Genomic DNA, 21,245 nt, shown 5'->3' with positions numbered 1-21,245 from the left:
CAATACCAGTGCAAGAGAACAAAGTGAGGAAAGGGAAATAGCATGAAACTCTAGGTCCTTTTTCTAAGTCAGACTTCTAGTCTTCAGTACAGTATAGGAGAAAAAAAAAGAGCTGAAATCAATTCTGAAACTAGCTTTTCTAGCCTGACTAGGTTGAGAGCACAAAAGCAAAAACCAAGTCTTCACAAACTCAGCATATGCACATATCTCAAAAGAAACTATCTTAGGCAAACTATCATGGAAGGAATTCATCAATATGAAAATACTAAAAAAAAAAAAAGCCAGTTTGATTAAGACTATTGAAACATTTGCTTGAAGACAAGAGCTAGATAAAGAAAAAAATACAATAAACATCTTACCATGTTTTTGCATCAGGTTTAAAGTTATAATAGAGAGCAGGAAATGGAATTTAATTTTGTTCAAAATTCCATGCTTAGACTGACAAACGATTCAGAACAAGTTAATCAAATATGAAGCCAACACCCAAGGCCTCCTTTCTTAGCAATTTATATTTGTATCACAACAGTCCCTGAACTATCCGAAAAGGGTGATCAGGTCATTTGTTTTGGATACTTCAATGCTGCAGTTAATGCCACAGCTGCAGAAAATGCAGCACTTAGCTCAATCTTGGCTTTTGCAAGAAATAAACAGAGAGAAAATCCACAAAAATATATTAAAATGAAACAAAATCTACCTCAAGGTAAACCCTAGAAAGGGACAAAACTGGAGTCTAATAGGGAGCATTCTGGATACAGGCCCTTGAAGACATTTGGGGGGAAGGGGCAGAAATAAAAGGGAGAAGTAGGGGAAGTGAGAAAGCAAGAGAATTTGCAAGAAGTTAACAGTTCTTGTCCTTGAGCAAGACAAGTGTAAATAAAGATTTGTCAGGCATGAGGACATTGACAGCAAAATGGAGACTAGACCTAGTGGAAAGGCATCAGAAATGGTTTCAGTGATGAAATATCCAGAGCTAGGGTTTGGCAAGGATATTGTGAACACTCTCAATGAAGAATTTAGGGAAGAACTCTGTACAGGACCTATAAGCCACGAGTGGAATGATTCCATGGCAAGACTGCAACCTTTCCTTGACCGTAAAGCTCCTTCTCAGAACCACTGCAGCATTCCCTGCTACTTGTATTAATCATCTACCCCAGCTTCGTTGTACCTTCTGGAAAAGAACGAATAAATCCATCTCTACAGCTAAGGAGTACAGGTGTGGCTCTAGCCCAAATTAAATACTTGTCCCTTTGTAGAAACTGAAGGTAATGGCAAAGAGCCAAAGTAATATCATGAAATGGGACCAAGGTACTTCCTTCATTTGCTTAGGGAAATAGAAGTTAGGAAAAATAAGACAAATCAACACAGTGGTTCTTAATCCAAATCTAGGAACAAATTTGTTCAATAATCACTTTTTTCATTATCCTCATTTTTTGGCCTCCAGGCTCAGAACATCATACAGGAACAGTACATATGATAAACTCTCCCTAGTAGAAATCCCTCTATTAACTGGCTTTAAGAAGAATTTTAATCTTAACCTCATATGAAACTTCGACCCATAGCATCTATGAAACAGTTAAGTCTGCATTCCTACAATGAATAAAACAATTTACCTTAACTGTCAAATTAAAAACTTCCTGTCTCCCCTTTTAATAAAGCACACATATTCCCAAACTGAATTTTACATGCGTATTTATGGTATTGGAGCCCTTAATCAGAAGTACAGAAAAGGGACACCTGGGTGGCTCAGTCGGTTAAGCTGCTGCCTTTGGCTCAGGTCATGATCCCAGGGTCCTCAGATCAAGTCCTGCATTGGGCTCCTTGCTCAGTGGGGAGCCTGCTTCTCTCTCTGCCTCTGCCTGCTTGTGCGCACGCTCTCTCTCACAAATAAACAAATAAATAAAATCTTAAAAAAAAAAGCACAGGAGAAAAATTCCAATTGTGTGTCATACTACAGTGTATAGGACAACAGGTCTCAGGGAATTATTAGGGGTGGGGTGGGGTGAATCATCTCTTTCTTCCAGCTCTTGAGGAGACACAGCTGCCTTTGGCAAAGAAGTCCTCCCAGTGAGCTACAATTAAGGAAACAACTGCTTTTCTAATTGGCTGCCTTTAAAGCCCAGACACTTGCTATTCAAGTTCCAGAGACCACATGGATTTACATATCTCATTTCTTTCAAGTTGTTTAGGATAGGCAGTTAAGTTAGGCAAAGTAAATGGAATCCACCACAAAATAAACCATGGTGCCTTGACTAAAAGCCCTGGTTACTCATTGGCAAGTATATTCATCCCCAGCAGTATCAGTTTTACTGACATGAGAACAGTTTAGAAGGCAGAAGAAAGAGGCCAAAACACAAGTATTTAGAATTACTTGTGAATGTCTTTGGAAGTAGACCAAACTGTCATGTATTTGGGGTAGACTGTAGTGCCTAAATTTCCTTATTCCAGATTGAGCACAAAAACCACATGTCTCAAGATCAAATACAAACAGCATTTTCAAATGCAAGCTGCTGATTTTTTTAATCCTGGAAAAACCTAGAAACTCAAAATTCCATCCACAGGAGTGGATTCATTCAATGAAACACTACTCAGCAACGAAAAGAAACCAACTGAGAGATGCAACAATGGGATTCCTTTCTCATGAATCTCAAAAACACGCTGAACAACAGAAGCTGAATATAAGAAAGCCAGATACCAGAAAGTACATACATCAGGTATGCTACACATATGAGACTCCATCTACTGTGTTTATAGACTATTCTAGAATATGCAAATTTATTCAATGATGATTAAAATAAGTAGGGGCGCCTGGCTGGCACAATAAATTAAGTGTCCAACTCTTGGTTTTGGCTCAGGTTGTGATCTCAGGGTTGAGATCAAGCCCCGTAGTTGGGCTCCACATTCAGCGGGGAATCTACTTGAGGATTCTCTCCCTCTGCCCATGCCCTGGCAATGTGCGCTCTTTCTAAAATAAATAAATCTTAAAAAAAAAAATAAGTAGCTGCCCCGCTTTAGGTTAGAGAAATAGGAATCTTAAGATCTGTGCAGTTTACAGAAATTAAACCTTAATAAAAAAACACAGGAAAAAATTTACTCATGTGTTTATTTAAGGCACTGGACAACAGATGAGGACATGTGAGACTGGAATTTGTTTGAGAGTCCCACTGAAGAATTTTGCATTGGGGGTGAGTTGGGGGATACAAATAAGACTTCTAGAGAGAGGGGATGGCACACACTATAAATTTTTCTAAGCCTCTTCCCATACTGGCAGAAAGTACATAGTAACTCCCACCATAACAACTACCTGGGATAGGGAGATAAAAGAACTCCCTTTAATATATTATGGCTTTCGAGATGAAGGTTGAGTTTAGTCAGTTTCTTACTTTTCCTTCCAGCCTTAATAATCCCGAGTGACCCAATTGAGGCTTCTGAAGGTGGCAGAACTAGAAAAGTATACATGTGTCAACATTTGTGAGACTCTTAGATATGTTATGTGAATGAGGTAGTGATAAACACCCAAACCACGCAGAGTATAGCAAAACATCAATACCATGGAATAGCAATTACCAGAGTCCTCTGTAGCTTTAGAAGCTACATATGACTAACACTATGGTAGACTATTAATGCTGTGCGTGCCTATATTTTTACTATCTCTTCTCATTCATGTTTCATTAGGAACCACCTCTCTTGGCATTTAAAACTCAGGAAATCCTTCATCTAATGCTCTAGAGTCATTCCATCAAAGCACCAAATGAACATTTACTGGCCAATTATCTGCTATATACAAAGTAATTAGAATACACTGTAAAATGAGACATTGTCCCTTCCCTGGAGGAGCACACAGATTAATGGGAAAAACCATTAGAATATATGAATAATTCCAACTAAACTTTGGGAAGAACACAAAAGACTGACTTCCCATTCAGAGGTAAAAGGAAAAGCTCCTTTAAGAATGTGACGTTTGAACTGGCTTTGCAGGAATTTAGTAGGTAGAAAAGAAGGAGATAAGATAATTTGGGGTTGGGGGGGACAAATATGAATAGAACAAAGTGACATATATCCCAAGAAAAGCATGGAGTGAAAAAATACAAGGGTGTGAGAAAACATCAATTTACTATGACAGCTTAGAATGTGGGCACGTTAGATCTAAGGTGTCTATAAGATATTCTGGTAGAGAAAAAGTTATATGCAGATGAACACGCACAACCTCATTCAAAACCACCCTCCCACTCCTCAAGTTTAAGAAATCCTTCCCTTGTCTTGTAGTCAGGAAAGGAAACCATATCCCAGCAGGGTGGCTGACAATCAAGGGTGTGGCAAGTAAGCACAGATTCTGACTCCTCTGCATATAAAATCTTGTTTTCTTTCAGGTGTCTTCCGAAAAGAGAATGTTTTAATCAAAATTAGAAGATGCTGCTAGAATGAAGGTAGAGTTACCATCTCAGACAAGGGTAAGACACATTTGCCCAACAAACTTAGTAGTTAATGCATCTCCTCCAAAAAACCAAAACCCAAACAAACCTTATACCAACAGGCTCATCACTTCCTAGAGCTCCAAGAGGGCACACCAGTTTTGTTGTCCAGGACTTTCCTCCTTCTGTGTATTCTGCCATAATTTTCTCTTAAGTTCCAAACTGTCCTTCAAGACCAGCCCAAACCCATTCATATCCACACCTAAAACATTTCCTGTTTTTCTCAGAACTAGTTATCTACAGACCAGAAGAGCACTTATTAAATGGATAAATGCATGACAGCTCAGAAGTATCACACCCTCTTCTGGCATGAATATGATTAAGAGTTACAGCTACAGGGGCGCCTGGGTGGCTCAGTGGGTTAAAGCCTCTGTCTTCAGCTCGGGTTGTTGATCCCAGGGTACGGGATGGAGCCCCGCATCGGGCTCTCTGCTCAGCAGGGAGCCTGCTTCCCTTCCTCTCTCTCTGCCTACTTGTGATCTCTGTCTGTCAAATAAATTAAAAAAAAAAGTTACAGCTACAAGTTACATTTCATCCCTTGCATGCGACAATATAAGCTCAAAGAGCCTGGTAGACTACACACCACCAGCCAGCAAGCAGTCTTTAAGCCCATCCCCACCTCACCATCCAGGTAGTCAATTTTTATGTAAAACAAAACTTAAATAAATAGAAATAAGAAGGAAAATCTACCATGCCTGGTTATAATATCATATATTCCAAAGACTTGTGATTTATCTAGAACAAACAGATAGTAATCAAAGAAAAGCAAAGACCAACCAACAACAAATCTCTGTAATTTTTAAGGACTTTGGAGACAGGCTTCAAAAGTGCAATGTTTCATTATGTGCTCACTTATGCAAACAATCAAGCAATGATGCAAATACCAAATCAACAATGAGGAAAAAGTCCTCTGAGAAAAACCCATAAACTTGATACAGTGGATTCAATTCCATGAACAAATTTTAAAGAAAGACACCTTGCTAAGGCAATCCATACAATTAATTATGAAAGCATAAATGATGCACAATGGTCAAAGAAAGAAAAAACTAGACTCTTAGGGCTGGAAGAATCTTATAATGAACCAACTCCCTCATGTTATGGATAAAAATGACATGCCTAAGATCACAAGGCTAGGGAACCTGTCTTGTGAATACTTACTGCTGATTAGGCTCTGTTTCATTCTGTTGGGTAGAATTAAAGCTCTGCATGGCCTGTACTTCTTCCTCCTCCTCATCTTCACTAGAGGCCTCTTCTGCAGCATGATTAGACCTTGGAGGAGGAGCAGTTGCAGTGCCATCAGCCTTCTGGATTGATGGCTTCTGACAGATGTATTTAGGGTCTCTTCCAAGATTACAGATTTCTTCAAGTAACTGAAAGACACAGGAAATAGGATTATTTATTAGTAAATAAGAAATGGGGGACAACTAACACTTTTGGAGCATTTTCTATCTGTTATACACAGAAGTGCCAAAACATTTTATATACATGTATGTATGTATGTATGTATAATATATCACTTATGGAATATAGTCATCAATCCTATTTTACAAACAAGGGAACTGAAGTTCTGAAGTTAAATAACTTGTTAACACAGATGTTAAGTGACCGAATGACTAATCTGACTCCATGTCCTAATTCACAATAACTAGGAACTCATACATTACACAGGCAACTGGCAGGGATACTAAATGTGAAAAAAATATCAAGAAACAAAGATTAGAAAAAGTAACATGCTTTTACAAATGGAAGTTAAATCCTGGCAACTTGTTAATATCCTATGGAAGAAAGCAATACTTAAGTGACTTTTGGGGGAGGGTCTGGGACAAAGGACATGGAGATAATAAGGCAGACATAATCCTCTTCTACGCCTAGCCCAAGAATCCAGATGACCTCCAGCAGGCCAAGTTTTTTTCTTAAAAACCCCCTTAACTGCTCTCTCATGCCCATGGTCAGTCTTAATCACTTCCTACCTTGATGATCGCCGTTGTTGCATCTGTTTTGAGGGTGGGCTGATGTCTCATGAGCTCATCAACAGCACTCCCCAGGTTAGATGCAGTATCCCCTTAAAGCAAAAAACAAACTGTTAGAAAGACTGAAAAAATAGAATTTGAGCTATCTTCTTTGCCAATGAGGAGGAAAGAAGAAACTGAGCTGGTGGTTGTGATTTTCTAATGCCATGTTTTCTCAAATGAATTCACACCAACTTCTGAAAGTAAATCATTGGGGAGGAAGAAAAAAACCCCATCAGTCTACTGAGCATATTTAAAAATGACCACGTACATTACGTTCTACCCTTGCAATCTCTACTACCAAGGTCTGAACTAGCAAAGAGAGAGAGAAAAGGAAGAATCATAAAACCATTAATCCTTGGCTGCCCCAATAGAGAATGACAATGGCAGCTCAAAAGACAAAGTACACTTATGAAAACTGGATTCTTTCTAGAACCCTACCTTCTCACTATTCCTCAATAATATGGTTCTCAAATACACTGAGAAGGAAATCTATTCATTTGTGACTATTCTGGGGACTTGGATTAGAATAGAAGACTACTAAGATCAACACCTCAGGACTTTGTATCTCCTGTTGCTAAACAGTAGATCTGGAAATATACTGCCCCTAATACCCGTCTCTTACTAGCACCATGACAGTAGATCTAACAATGAACTTTGACAGTCTGAGGAACACCACCTCTTATTTGCACATCCAAAGGTCACTGGAAGAAGTCCTCAGCCTCTCTCAAGCTCTGGCCACTGAGGCATCAAAGTGGCACAGAATGATGACAGGTGGAAATTTCGCAAGGAGACCCTTTCCCCCTTGTGCCAGACCCCAAGCCCTAGGTGACCTTGCCTCCAAGATCTCCACTGGATAATTCCTGCTCCTCTGGGTAATCCCACTGAGGTAGCAGTGCAGTGTAGGTCCTCCCTCCTGGCAGTCCACCTGGGAATCCAGGGCTGCCCCTCCAGTCCTAACCCAAGAAGAGGGGGACAGCCTCTGTGAGTCACTCCACAGTTCAGCTTCTGACCCGCCCAAATGCTACAGCCAACTGGAACATGAGGGCATGGTCTGGAGGTATCACCTGAAGATCTGGAGCCACTTAGGCCACCTAGGAACGTTATCTGGACCATTTGGTGGCCTAGGAAGGGAAAAGGTTTTCCCAACACTTGTACAAATTTGGATTAAAACTCTGAACTTCTGAACACACACACACACACACTGAACTTCTGAGAAACATGAAAATATGAGAAGATAAAGGTGAAGTATTCTTTTTTTTTTAAAGATTTCATTTTTTTATTTATTTGACAGAGAGATTACAAGGAGGCAAAGAGAGAGGGGGAAGCAGGCTCCCTGCTGAGCAGAGAGAGCCCGATGCGGGGCTTGATCCCAGGACCCTGGGATCACTACCTGAGCCAAAGGCAGAGGCTTAACCCACTGAGCCACCCAGGTGCCCCTGAAGTATTCTTTTCTACCTGCAATAAATGTATATAGTGATATAGTAATAACTATACTGATAATTCCCATTAAGCTTAGAACACCTAGCCAGAGAAATGTGAGGTCAAAAAAGGGTTTTCTTCTCAAACTGGTGGCTCGATAATCACCTAAAACCTTAGTACAACAGCAAACCAATTATTTTAAGATAAATCCTGGTGACTTACCAAGAGGATCAGAACTCCTCCTCCTTCGCATGGCTGGGAGGTAATCTGGAGACAAAAGAACTTTGAAAAGACGTTCAAAAGGCTGACACTGCACAAACGACTGAAGACCTCGGGCATTCAAGCAGAGTGCACTGAATACATTTGGGAGGGAGCCAAGGACTTCACGGGTAGCAGGAACCTAGAGAGAAGATCAAGTGAATTTTCTGAAGACCTCTAAAAGTATTCAGGTATAGATGCCACGAACCTCTGACCAGGCTATTGCACAGAGAGATAATAGGGGAGGGGTATACTGTGGGAAGGTGCATATCATGCGGAAGGGTATGCAAAGAGCATTCTTTACAGAGAAACAGTAAAGGACTCACATCTTTGATAAGCAGTGCATGAAGCATGACATCTGTTAATCCATTGTCCTGGAGTGAGGAGAGAAGTGATGGTTCTTGAAATACAAACACAGTCACCACTTCAGTAGCTAAAAAAGATGAGAGATAGGAAAAACTCAGATATTCACAGGTATTAACAACAAAACTCCAGAGGCTTAAAAAAACATACCCAATGTACAATGATTTAAATACTTGTACTTACTCTGAAATGAAAGCTCCCAATACTGCTCCATCAAAAGATCACTATTAAGAATTAGGTGACAAACCTTCAAGATTTTTATGGGCAATGTATAGGTATAATGATAATTAATAATACCATACTGAACACTGAAAAATATACCAAGAAATTTCAGATGCTTTCCTCACATAAAAAAAGGTAACTATGTGAGATGATCTGTTAATTAGCTTGATTATAGAAATCATTTCACTACATATACTAGATCATGTTCTACTCTTAAACATATATAATTCAAGAAATATATATAAATGAAAAAATATTAAGATTTTAGGAGCATATTTTTACACCACTGAGGTTACACTGCTATATAACCTGTTTTTTTAAAATTACAATATACACCATATATTCTCCTTTTTCTTTCTCTGTCATTACACTACAGTTCATTCAAACGAATGGCTGCATACCACTCCACTAATACATGAACCATCGTGGATATAAATCAGACCGCGATTATGAGAACTAATGAATCTAAAAATGCAACCTTTGCTTAAAATGCAGGGAAAATATCTAAGATGGGGGGGGGGTGGTTTCCTGGATTGAAGTAAACAACTGATGGAATGGACAAAATGTCTTCTTAAAAGCCTTTTAGCAATTTTAAAATACCATTAGCAATGTTAAGAGTTCTTAGGTATGTAATCTGCCCAACTTTTGACAATATTGTATTTAACAACATGGGCTGTATAGATAGTTAGCAGTGCAAGAGAAAATTAATGCATTCATTAAAGGTAACCAAAAGTGAAGCTATAAATAATAGAAAAAAATAGCATTTAGTGAACTGCAAGCCAATAGGACGAATTAAAACCTGTAACTAACCCTCTGAAAAGACTGATAAAGCTTACAAGCTTATGGGCAATCCAAGAAAAGCAGGCAATATAGCAGTGAAAAAAGGAGATCTGACCAGATTTAGAACAAATAAAATTCTTTTACAAACTGTATGCTAACAAGTGAAATGTAATGCTTTTGTAAGAAAATGTCATAAAAAGACTGACTCTCAAGAAGTGATAGCAAAGCAGCCTAGCCCATTAACCACAAGAATTAAAATACCAAGTAACAGGCACCAAACCAACAGTTTCATTATTTTTAAAAAGGATTTTATTTATTCACTTTTCAGAGAGAGAGAGTGTGCATACAAGCGGGGTGGGGGGAGAGGCAGGCAGAGGGGGAAGCAGCCTCTCCGTTGAACAAGGAGCCTGATGTGGGACTCGATCCCAGGACCCTGGGATCATGACCTTAGCTGAAGGCAGATGCTTAACAGACTGAACCAACCAGGTGTCCCTAAAGTAACAATTTTAGATGTGAGATTATTAAACCTTCTAGGAGCAATTAAGGCTTCCCAACTCATTTTATGAGATCTAAAAATTTTGATTTTAAAACCTGACAAAGGGGTGCATCTACTCCAAATGTCATTGAAATGGGCAAATATATGACAATTACTGGGGACCAACAATTGTCAATGACCTTTGGGACTTCTAATGGGACTACAAACTTATGGAAACTGTAAGTCATTTTTTGGGTTCCTACTGGTATATAATAGAATCTTCCACAGACTTTTTCTTAAAACAAATGTCTAAATTAAAAGAAGTTACTAAAATTGAGTATTCATAAACTAAAATTAGTGTTCTACTAGAGGTTACTAAGACATCAAATCTGTTATTTTACCATGGTCTTAACTATAAGCTATGTCATAATGCTACTGTGCAATGGAACAGTTTAAACCCTCTTTTAAAATTAACAGATGACCAAATATTAGAATTTTTTAAAAAGGAAACACAAAAACCAACTGGCTCCATGTGGAACCTAGCAACTGACTCCTAAGTTAACTTTTAAAAAATTAATGATAGGGAGGAGTCAAGATAGCAGAGGAGTAGCAAGCTGAGATGAGATCAGGTAGCAGGAGATCAGCTAGAGAGTTTATCAAACCACTCCGAACACCTACAAATCCAACAGGAGATCGAAGAAAAGAGCAGCAATTCTAGAAACAGAAAATCGACCACTTTCCGAAGGGCAGGACCTGCGGAGAAGTGAATCCAAAGCGATGGGAAGATAGACTGCAGGGGGAGGAGGGGCTGGCTCCTGGCAAGCGGCAGAGCAACAAAGCACAAAATGAGAACTTTTAAAAGTCAGCTCCACTGAGGGACATCCTTCCAGAGGCTAAGCCAGGTGAAGCCCACGTGAAGACAATGTGGTCTCAGGTCCCGTGGAGTCACAGGATTGATGTTGTCTGAGTGTCGCAGAGCTTGCAGGTATTAGAGCGGGGTAGCCGGCTACAGAGACGGAGCCGAGGAGTGAGCTCTCAACTCGGGGTTACCTTAAACTGTGATCTGTGGCACAGTCAAGACACTGCTCTTTGAGCAGGGACCCCACAAGATCCGGGGAGACCCCCCGGAAGACCTCAGGGATCTGCTGGGTTTGGACACTCCAGGTGGGTCTGTGTGCCAGAGACAGAGACGCTTGGTCACAGGCTGGGTGAGCTTGGAGCACGGCCAGGGGCCAGGGAGACGGGAGTGATTGAGCACTTTTCTCCGAGGGCGCACTGAGGAACGGGGCCCCGAGTACTCGGCTCCTCAGGGCTAGAGACTGGGAGGCCATCATTTTCATTCCTGTCATTTTCATTCCTGTCCGCCGGAACTCTACGGAAAGCGTTCAGGGAACAAAAGCACCCGAAAGTGAACCGGAGCGGATTACTTAGCCGGGCCCCTGGTAAGGGCCGTGCAATAGGCAAAGACACTTGAAATCACTACAATAGGCCCCTCCCCCAGAAGATCATAAGGAATCCAGCCAAGACTAAGTTCACTTACCAAGGAAAACAGCAGAATTCCAGAGGAGGAGAAAGCAAAGCATGGAATTCATGGATTTCTCCCCATGATTCTTTAGTCTTGCAAAGTTAATTAATTTTTTTACTTTTATTTTTTTCTCACGCTAAAATTTTATTAACTTTCACTCTTTCAACATTTCTTAACTAGTTATCTTAACAACACCTTTCACAAAAAAATATTTTTGAACCTTCATTATTATAGTTATATTTTATCCTTCATTGTATCTAACTTTATTTTTTATATATACACAGATTTTTTTCTTCTAAAAAAATTGGGGATACAACTTCTTCTACTGTATCAAAATATACCCTAAATCTAGGACAGGGCTTTGTTCTGGTCTCCAGACTAAGCAAATTCTCTCCAGTTTCTTTTTCTTTATTCTCCCAAACAACTTATCTTATCAACTCCTTTTTTAGAAATTTAAAAAAAATTTTCATATTTATAGTCATATTCCATCCCTTCATCGTGTTTATCCTTATTGTATGTATGTGTGTATATATATATTTTTTCATTCCTTAAAATTTTGGGAGGTAGTTTCTTCTAAGAGACCAAAATACTCCCAAAATTAAGTGGGTGACTCTGTTCTATTCACCAGTCTAATATATATTTTTTATTTAGTTTTTTTCTCTGAACTTTTTACACCCTTTCTTCCCCCACGATATGGGGTCTCTTCTGATTGGATTAAAGCACATTTTCCTGGGGTCTTTGCCACCCTTTTAGTACTTTATTCTCTCCTTCACCTATTCTTACCTGGATAAAATGACAAGGCGGAAAAACTCACCACAAAAAAAAGAACAAGAGGCAGTACTGGAAGGCTAAGGACCTAATCAATACGGACATTGGTAATATGTCAGATCTAGAGTTCAGAATGACGATTCTCAAGGTGCTAGCTGGGCTTGAAAAGGGCATGGAAGATATTAGAGAAATCCTGTCTGGAGAAATAAAAGAACTAAAATCTAACCAAGCTGAAATCAAAAAAGCTATCAATGAGGTGCAATAAAAAATGGAGGCTCTTACTGCTAGGAGGCAGAAGAGAGAATTAGTGATATATAGTGATATATTATATATATAATATATATATTACATGATATATATAAGTATATAATGCACATATATTATACAATATATATAATTCTCTGTCATTTGGTCTTATATATCGTTATTGTATTATTATGTTATTGTCAATGTGTTTCAATGTGTGAATGACAAACAATTACTGGACCATGAGGGGAGAATTCAAGAAATGAGTGGTAACATAAGACAAAACATTAGAATAACTGGGATTCTAGAAGAAGAAAGAGGGGAGCATAAGGTATACTGGAGAGAATTATTGTAGAGAATTTCCCTAATATGGCAAAGGGAACAAGCATCAAAATCCAGGAGATACAGAGAACCCCCCTCAAAATCAATAAGAATAGGTCCACACCCCATCATCTTGTAGTAAAATTTACAAGTCTTAGCGACAAAGAGGAAATCCTGAAAGCAGCCCGGGACAAGAAGTCTGTAACATACAGTGGTAAAAATATTAGATTGGCAGCAGACTTATCCAGAGACCTGGCAGGCCAAAAAGAACTGGCATGATATATTCAGAGCACTAAGTGAGAAAAATACACAGCCAAGAATACTATATCCAGGTAGGCTATCATTGAAAATAGAAGGAGAGATAAAAAGCTTCCAGGACAAACAAAAACCAGAAGAGTTTGTAAACACCAAACCAGCTCTACAGGAAATATTAAAAGGGGTCCTCTAAGCAAAGAGAAAGCCTAAAAGTAGTAGACCAGAAAGGAACAGAGACAATATACAGGAACAGTCACCTTACAGGCAATACAATGGCACTAAATTCATATCTCTCAATAGTTACCCTGAATGTTAATGGGCTAAATGCCCAATCAAAAGACACAGGGTATCAGAATGGATAAAAAAACAAAATCCATCTATATGTTGCCTACAAGAAACTCATTTTAGACCTGAAGACACCTCCAGATTTAAAGTGAGGGGGTGGAAAACAATTTACCATGCTAATGGGCATCAGAAGAAAGCTGGGGTGGCAATCCTTATATCAGATTAATTAGATGTTAAGCCAAAGACTATAATAAGAGATGAGGAAGGACACTGTATCATACTCAAAGGGTCTGTCCAACAAGAAGATCTAACAGTTTTAAATATCTATGCCCCTAACATGGGAGCAGCCAACTGTATAACCTAATTAATAACAAAATCAAAGAAACACATTGACAATAATACAATAATAGTAGGGGACTTTAACACCCCCTTCACTGAAATGGACAGATCATCCAAGCAAAAGATCAACAAGGAAATAAAGGCCTATTAAATGACACACTGGACCAGATGGACATCACAGATATATTCAGAACATCCCATTCCAAAGCAACAGAATACACATTCTTCTCTAGTGCACATGCAACATTCCTCAGAATAGATCACATCCTGGGTCATATCAGGTCTCAACCAGTATCAAAAGATTAGGATTGTTCTCTGCATATTTTCAGACCACAATGCTCTGAAGCTAGAACTGAATCACAAGAGGAAATTTGGAAAGAACCCAAATACATGAAGACTAAAGAGCATCCTACTAAGGAATGAATGGGGTCAACCAGGAAATTAAATTGAAAATATACATGGAAACAAATACTAATGAAAACACAACGGTTCAAAATCTGTGGGATGCAGCAAAGGCAGTCCTGAAAGGAAATTAGATAGTGATACAAGCCTTTCTCAAGAAACAAGAAAGGTCTCAAATACACAACCTAAGCCTACACTAAAAGGAGCTGGAGAAAGAACAACAAAGAAAGCCTAAACACAGCAGGAGAAGAGAAATAATAAAGATCAGAGCAGAAATCAATGAAATAGAAAGCAAAAAAACAATAGAACAAATCAATGAAACTAGGAGTTGGTTCTTTGAAAGAATTAGTAAGACTGATAAACCCCTGGCCAGACTTATCAAAAAGAAAAAGGAAAGGACCCAAATAAATAATATCATGAACGAAAGAGAAGAGATCACAAATACCACCAAAGAAATACAATTATAAGAACATATTATGAGCAACTATATGCTGGCAAATTTGACAATCTGGAAGAAATGGATGCATTCCTAGAGACATATAAACTACCACAACGGAACCAGGAAGAAATAGAAAACCTGAACAGACCCATAACCAGTAAGGAGATTGAATCAGTCATCAAAAATCTCTCCCAAAAAACAAGAGCCCAGGGCCGGACAGTTTCCCAGGGGAATTCTACCAAACATCTAAAGAATTAATTCCTATTCTCCTGAAACTGTTTCAAAAAATAGAAATGGAAGGGACGCCTGGGTGGCTCAGTTGGTTAAGTCGCTGCCTCCGGCTCAGGTCACGATCCCAGCGTCCTGGGATCGAGTCCCACATCGGGCTCCTTGCTCAGCGGGAGCCTGCTTCTCCATCTGCCTCTGCCTGCCACTCTGTCTGCCTGTGCTCACAATGACAAATAAATAAAATATTTAAAAAAAATAGAAATGGAAGGAAAACTTTTAAACTCATTTTATGAGGCCAGCATTACCTTGATCCCAAAACCAGACAAAGGTCCCATCAAAAAAGAGAATTACAGACCAATATCCTTGATGAACACAGATGCAAAAATTCTCACCAAAATACTAGCCAATAGGATCCAACAGTACAGTACAGTACAGTACGACCAATTACGATTTATTCTAGGGTTGCAAGATTGGTTCAACATCCGCAAATCAATCAATGTGAAACATTAATAAAAGAAAGAACAAGAACCATATGATACTCTCAATAGATGCTGAAAAAGCATTTGACAAAGTACAGCATCCTTTCTTGATCAAAACTCTTTAAAGTATAGGGATAGAAGGTATATACCTCAATATCATCAAAACCATCTATGAAAAACCCACCGCAAATATCATTCTCAATGGAGAAAAACAGAGCTTTTCCACTAAGGTCAGGAACATGGCAGGGATGTCTACTATCACCACTGCTATTCAACACTGTACTAGAAGACCTAGTCTAAGCAATCAGACAACAAAAAGAAATTAAAGGCATCCGAATCAGAAAGGAAGAAGTCAAACTATCACTCTTTGCAGATAATATGATACTATATGTGGAAAACCCTAGAGACTCCACTCCAAATCTACTAGAACTTGTAGAGGAATTTAGTAGTGTCAGGATATAAAATCAATGCACAAAAATCAGTTGCATTTCTATATACCAACAGGACAGAAGAGAAATTAAGGAGTCAATCCCATTTACAATTTCACCCAAAACCATAAGATACCTAGGAATAAACCTAACCAAAGAGGCAAAGAATCTATACTCAGAAAACTCTAAGTACTCATGAACGAAACTGAGGAAGACACAAAGAAATGGAAAAATGTTCCATGCTCATGGATTGGAAGAACAAATATTGTGAAAATGTCTATGCTACCTAAAGCAATCTACACGTTTAATGCAATCCCTATCAAAATCCCATCCTTTTTTTTTTTTCAAAGAAATGGAACAAATAATCCTACAATTTATATGAAACCAGAAAAGACCTCGAATAGCCAGAGGAATATTGAAAAAGAAAGCCAAAGTTGGTGGCATCACAATTCCAGACTTCAAGCTCTACTACAAAGCTGTCATCATCAAGACAGTATGGTACTGGCACAAAAACAGACATAGATCAATAACAGAACAGAGAGCCCAGAAATAGACCCTCAACTCTACAGTCAATCTTCAACAAAGCAGGAAAGAATGTCCAATGGAAAAAAGATAGCCTCTTCAACAAATGGTGCTGGGAAAATTGGACAGCCACATGCAGAAAATGAAACTGGACCATTTCCTTACACCACACATGAAAAAAGACTCAAAAAGGATGAAGGACCTCAATGTGAGAAAGGAATCCATCAAAATCCTTGAGGAGAACACAGGCAGCAACCTCTTCGACCTCAGCCGCAGCAACATCTTCCTAGGAACATGGCCAAAGGCAAGGGAAGCAAGGGCAAAAATGAACTATTGGGACTTCATCAAAATCAAAAGTTTTTGCACAGCAAAGGAAACAGTCAAGAAAACCAAAAGACAACTGACAGAATGGGAGAAGATATTTGCAAATGACTTATCAGATAAAGGGTTAGTATCTAACCTATATAAAGAACTTATCAAACTCAACACCCAAAGAATAAATAATCCAATCAAGAAATGGGCAGAGGACAGGAACAGACATTTCTGCAATGAAGACATCCAGATGGCCAACAGACACATGAAAAAGTGCTCAACATCACTCGGCGTCAGGGAAATACAAATCAAAACCACAATGAGATACCACCTCACACCAGTCAGAATGGCTAAAATTAACAAGTCAGGAAATGACAGATGCTGGCAAGGATGTGGAGAAAGGGGAACCCTCCTACACTGTTGGTGGGAATGCAAGCTGGTGCAAGCAGTCTGGAAAATAGCATGGAGGTTCCTCAAAATGTTGAAAATAGAGCTACCCTACGACCCAGCAATTGCACTACTGGGTATTTACCCTATACAAATGTAGTGATCCGAAGGGGCATGTGCACCCGAAGGTTTATAGCAGCAATGTCCACAACAGTCAAACTATGGAGAGAACCCAGATGTCCATCAACAGATGAATGGATAAAGATGATGTGGTGTATATATATACAACTGAATACTATGCAGCCATCAAAAGAAATGAAATCTTGACATTTGCAATGACATGGATGGAACTAGCGGTTATTATGGTTAGCGAAATAAGCCAATCAATTATCATATGATCTCCCTGATATGAGAAAGTTGAGAGGCAATGTGGGGGGTTTGGGGGGGTAGGAAAAGAATAAATGAAACAAGATGGGATCAGGAGGGAGACAAACTGTAAGAGACTCTTTTTTTTTTTTGAAAGATTTTATTTATTTGAGAGAGAGAGACAGTGAGAGACAGCATGAGTGAGAAGGTCAGAGGGAGAAGCAGACTCCCCATGGAGCTGGGAGCCCGATGTGGGACCTGATCCCGGGACTCCGGGATCATGACCTGAGCCACCCAGGCATGCCCCATAAGAGACTCTTAATCTCACAAAGCAAACTGAGGGTTGCCAGGCGGAGGAGGGTAGGGAGAAGGTGGTGGGGTTATGGACAATGGGGAAGGTATGTGCTATGGTGAGTGCTGTGAAGTGTGTAAATCTGGCAATTCATAGACCTGTATCCCTGGGGGCTAATAATACATTATAAGTTAATAAAAAAATAAAAAAAATATTTTGAAAAGTTAATGATAAAAACCACATTACAGAACCTACAAAATCCGTAAAACAGCAATAATGTGTTAAGACAAAGGGTCCCTTAAGAGAAGAGTAAATGAAACAAGATGGAATTGGGAGGGAGACAAACCATAAGTGACTCTTAATCTCACAAAACAAACTGAGGGTTGATGGGGGGAGGGGGGTTGGGAGGGGGGTGGGATTATGGACACTGGGGAAGGTATGTGCTATGGTGAGTGCTGTGAAGTGTGTAAACCTGGTAATTCACAGACCTGTACCCCTGGGGATAAAAATATATGTTTATAAAAAAAAAAAGAAATATCACCATTTAATTGTGATACAAAATATGAATATGAAAGCTAAAATATAAAAAAAAAGAAAAAAAAGAATAAGGAAATAGAAATTTACAAAGTTTGTAAAAACTGTTTAAAATTTGATACTGCCATAGGCATCTTGAAAGGTTATACAGAGAAATTCTCTCAGATAGTGACATGAAATCAACATGGCAGGCGTACTAGCTATACAGTAGGATTTCTGAGAGAGAATACAGAAGTTAAAAGGAAACAAAGGAATTTTCCTGAAGTAAGAAAAATTATCAGATTTTTATAAAGGCCTAACCAATTGCTATGAGAGAATACTGAAAAGAAAGAGAACTAGGTATGTCCTGGTGAAATTTGTAAATTCCTAGAGCAAAGAGAAAATGAAGTCATCTACAAAAGAACAAGAACCAGTTTAACATCGTGGTTATTATCTTTCAAGGCATAACATTAGAAGACAATAGAGAAATGTCCACAAAATTCTGAAAGAAAAAGAAGTATAACACTTTAAAAATTACCCAAAGATGTACTCCAACAAAACTAAAACATGAATCAGAAAAGGAAAGTCAAAAAAGGACAAAAAAAATGATGAGAAAGGGGTGACATGAAGGCAGGTTGAAGACCTTATGTTGTTGTTCCAGTCTGGCAGAAGACAGAGTAAGAAATTTTTTAAGTTTAGATGTCAATAAAACATAAAAATAACCATTACAAAAAAAGGAGTAAGAAAACTAGTGTAAGATTCAGAATATGAAAAAAATTATCATAAGACACAAGACTTTAGTAGAAAGAAAAACATTGGTGATCTCAAAAAATATATCTATATAGAAAATTCTTCCTTTTAAGATAAAAAGGCACAATATTTTAATAAATCATTCTGCTGAAAAGAACTAAAAGATGGATTAAACACCTGAAATATCTTTTTAAATGTGAAGGGCAGACAAAGTAAACTATTGTTAAAGGTCCAAAATAAGTGAAAATGTGGACTCACAGCCTCCGGCTTTTGTCTTAAAAACACTGGGACACAGTGAATAGGAAATCCAGTAGAAAGGGAGTCCATTTATTACAGAAGGCAGTAACACTAATCACATGTGATGGAACCTGCTGGAAAGTTGGTGCTTTCCAACCCATGATCAGGTCACTCCTGATAAAGGATGGGTCAAGAGTCAGCCCAACTAGAAAGCAGACCATAGTCACTCTGGCACTGGAGGACACCTCAATAAAGGAATGAACACTGTTCATATTTTTATAGATTCCCGGGTGGTAGCTAACTAGGTAGCTTTAGTGGGTCTTAGGTCAATGGGCTCAAAACTTACCACATTCAGAATCATGCTCTATTAGGCTTCCTACATTGTGAATATATTGCTGCTCAGATATCACAAATTACAATTAAAGTCTGATGTCTCAACTCATACCAAGGCGGCCACACAGGAAACTCATTTTTACGCCATAGCTGACTAATTTGTTCACACTTCTCAAATAAACTCAGATATTACTCCCTGACTCAGCTCAATGAGACCTCCAGTGATTACAGTCTCCAGACCCTTAAACCTCGGCTCAGTGCCATAGCATCCAATGCTACTGGCCGTGGCCCAAACTCTAGCATACCAGTGTGATCTTTGCACTGTCTTCCATTAGCATCATGGTCAATGGGAATCCATACAAAGGAGTAAACACTCCCTCTCTGAATGGCAAATTCATTTTATTGAGCCATTGCCCCAATCTGCTGGTATAAGGTACTATTCCCTCACAAAGATTTAATGTTATACAACCATGTTCTTGGTTTATCCTTCCTGCCACGCTACTGCTGGCAGTTAATATAGGTCTCACTAAATGTTAGTCCCCTTTTAGCTTCCAAATAACGCTGACTCTCATGGGGTACACATTTTATTCGTTCAGTCTGGGCACTGGCAATAAAAACAAGGCATCATCTGGAACTTTTGATTTGTCTTATCATCTGCAGACAGCAGACCTAACATAAAAACATAATAGCCTACTTAAGGGTATGCTCTTAAACTTAAAAAAAAAAAAAAAGGACAATGGTCTCCTAAATGGGTCTCTCTTTTAACCACTTTATCTTAGTTATCCTGAACTCTCAACCTTTTAAGTCACGTCATCCTAACAAAACATAACGAGGACCTTCCTATTCTTCTTCTAGTCATGAAACGAATGCCTGCCATGTATGAATCTATAATACCCAAAGAGAGTCTCTTCTCACTTAAAGACACTGCCCCCTTTTTGTACTTGGTGCAACCTATGCTAGATTGGTACCTCCATTTAGAGTGGGTTACAGAATGGGATCCACTGAAAATTGAGGTCTTTTGCCCTTTCAGACTATTCTGTATGCCACAAAGGTGGTCTCTGCTAAAGTTTTTTCCCAATATAATAGTTTTAAAGGTTCACTAACTGGAGTTCCCTCTTTGTAAGAAATGGAAGTCTTGCTTGTTCCCACACCTACAATTTTTTGCTTCTTCTAAAAAGGAAAGGAAGATCTTAAATTAGTTCTCAGTACTAACATTCTTAAATATGGATGCTAGCTCTGGATCCACCCTATTACAGCCCTAATTACAGAGCGAATAAATGGAAAGCCACTACAGGACCTGGGATAACAATGCCTGTGACTTCCATAAATAAATGGACACCTCCATCATGCCAAGCCTATAGATCCCAACAGCTCTGAAAATATTATGGAACACTCTGGTTCTGGTTGGCCTAGCAATGCCAGATTTGGCTCATGGCCTGCATCTGGGAGTCTACAATTCCAACTCAGTGCCAAACTCCTTGGACTCCTTTATGTCCATGTTGTGACCTCGACTGTTTGGGGATATTCAATCAGTCCACAGTTCCCTGTAAGAAATTACTCTGTAACTCCTAGAGACGAAGAATACTGAAAATCACTTCTGTAATTATTTCTCAAATGTATGAAACCTTCCATCAAAGTTATGGGGTTAGGTCAGGACTCCCACGAACCCAGTATCCTAGAGGATGATGTCAGCACAATCGGTGGTCCCAGCCTCCGTGGTAACAGCCCCAAATGTTTAACTGCCCCTGTAATGGGTGGCCACATCACTCATCACAATTCCAATGGCCCCATCAGCTGACTTTCCTTAATCTGACAGTCTC

At 39.0% G+C, this 21,245-nt stretch overlaps 1 protein-coding gene across 14 annotated transcripts in view; it reads right to left on the bottom strand.

The window, feature by feature from the left end:
- The window catches only part of HUWE1 (HECT, UBA and WWE domain containing E3 ubiquitin protein ligase 1), a 171,255-nt gene that overhangs the window by 72,146 nt on the left and 77,864 nt on the right, over window positions 1–21,245 (bottom strand). For all 14 annotated transcript variants that reach the window (XM_047714756.1, XM_047714760.1, XM_047714757.1 and 11 more), the window contains 4 exons: window positions 8,485–8,591; window positions 8,123–8,300; window positions 6,440–6,531; window positions 5,628–5,839 (listed from right to left, as the gene is read on the bottom strand). In XM_047714756.1, the coding sequence (XP_047570712.1) occupies window positions 5,628–5,839; window positions 6,440–6,531; window positions 8,123–8,300; window positions 8,485–8,591 (589 nt within the window). The remainder of the gene's footprint in view (window positions 1–5,627; window positions 5,840–6,439; window positions 6,532–8,122; window positions 8,301–8,484; window positions 8,592–21,245) is intronic.

Source organism: Lutra lutra, chromosome X, assembly GCF_902655055.1.
Source record: "Lutra lutra chromosome X, mLutLut1.2, whole genome shotgun sequence".
In the NCBI taxonomy this organism is placed as follows: Eukaryota; Metazoa; Chordata; class Mammalia; order Carnivora; family Mustelidae; genus Lutra; species Lutra lutra.
The sequence above is the reverse complement of the archived record's forward strand: the minus strand, read 5'-3'. Positions and strand labels throughout refer to the sequence as shown.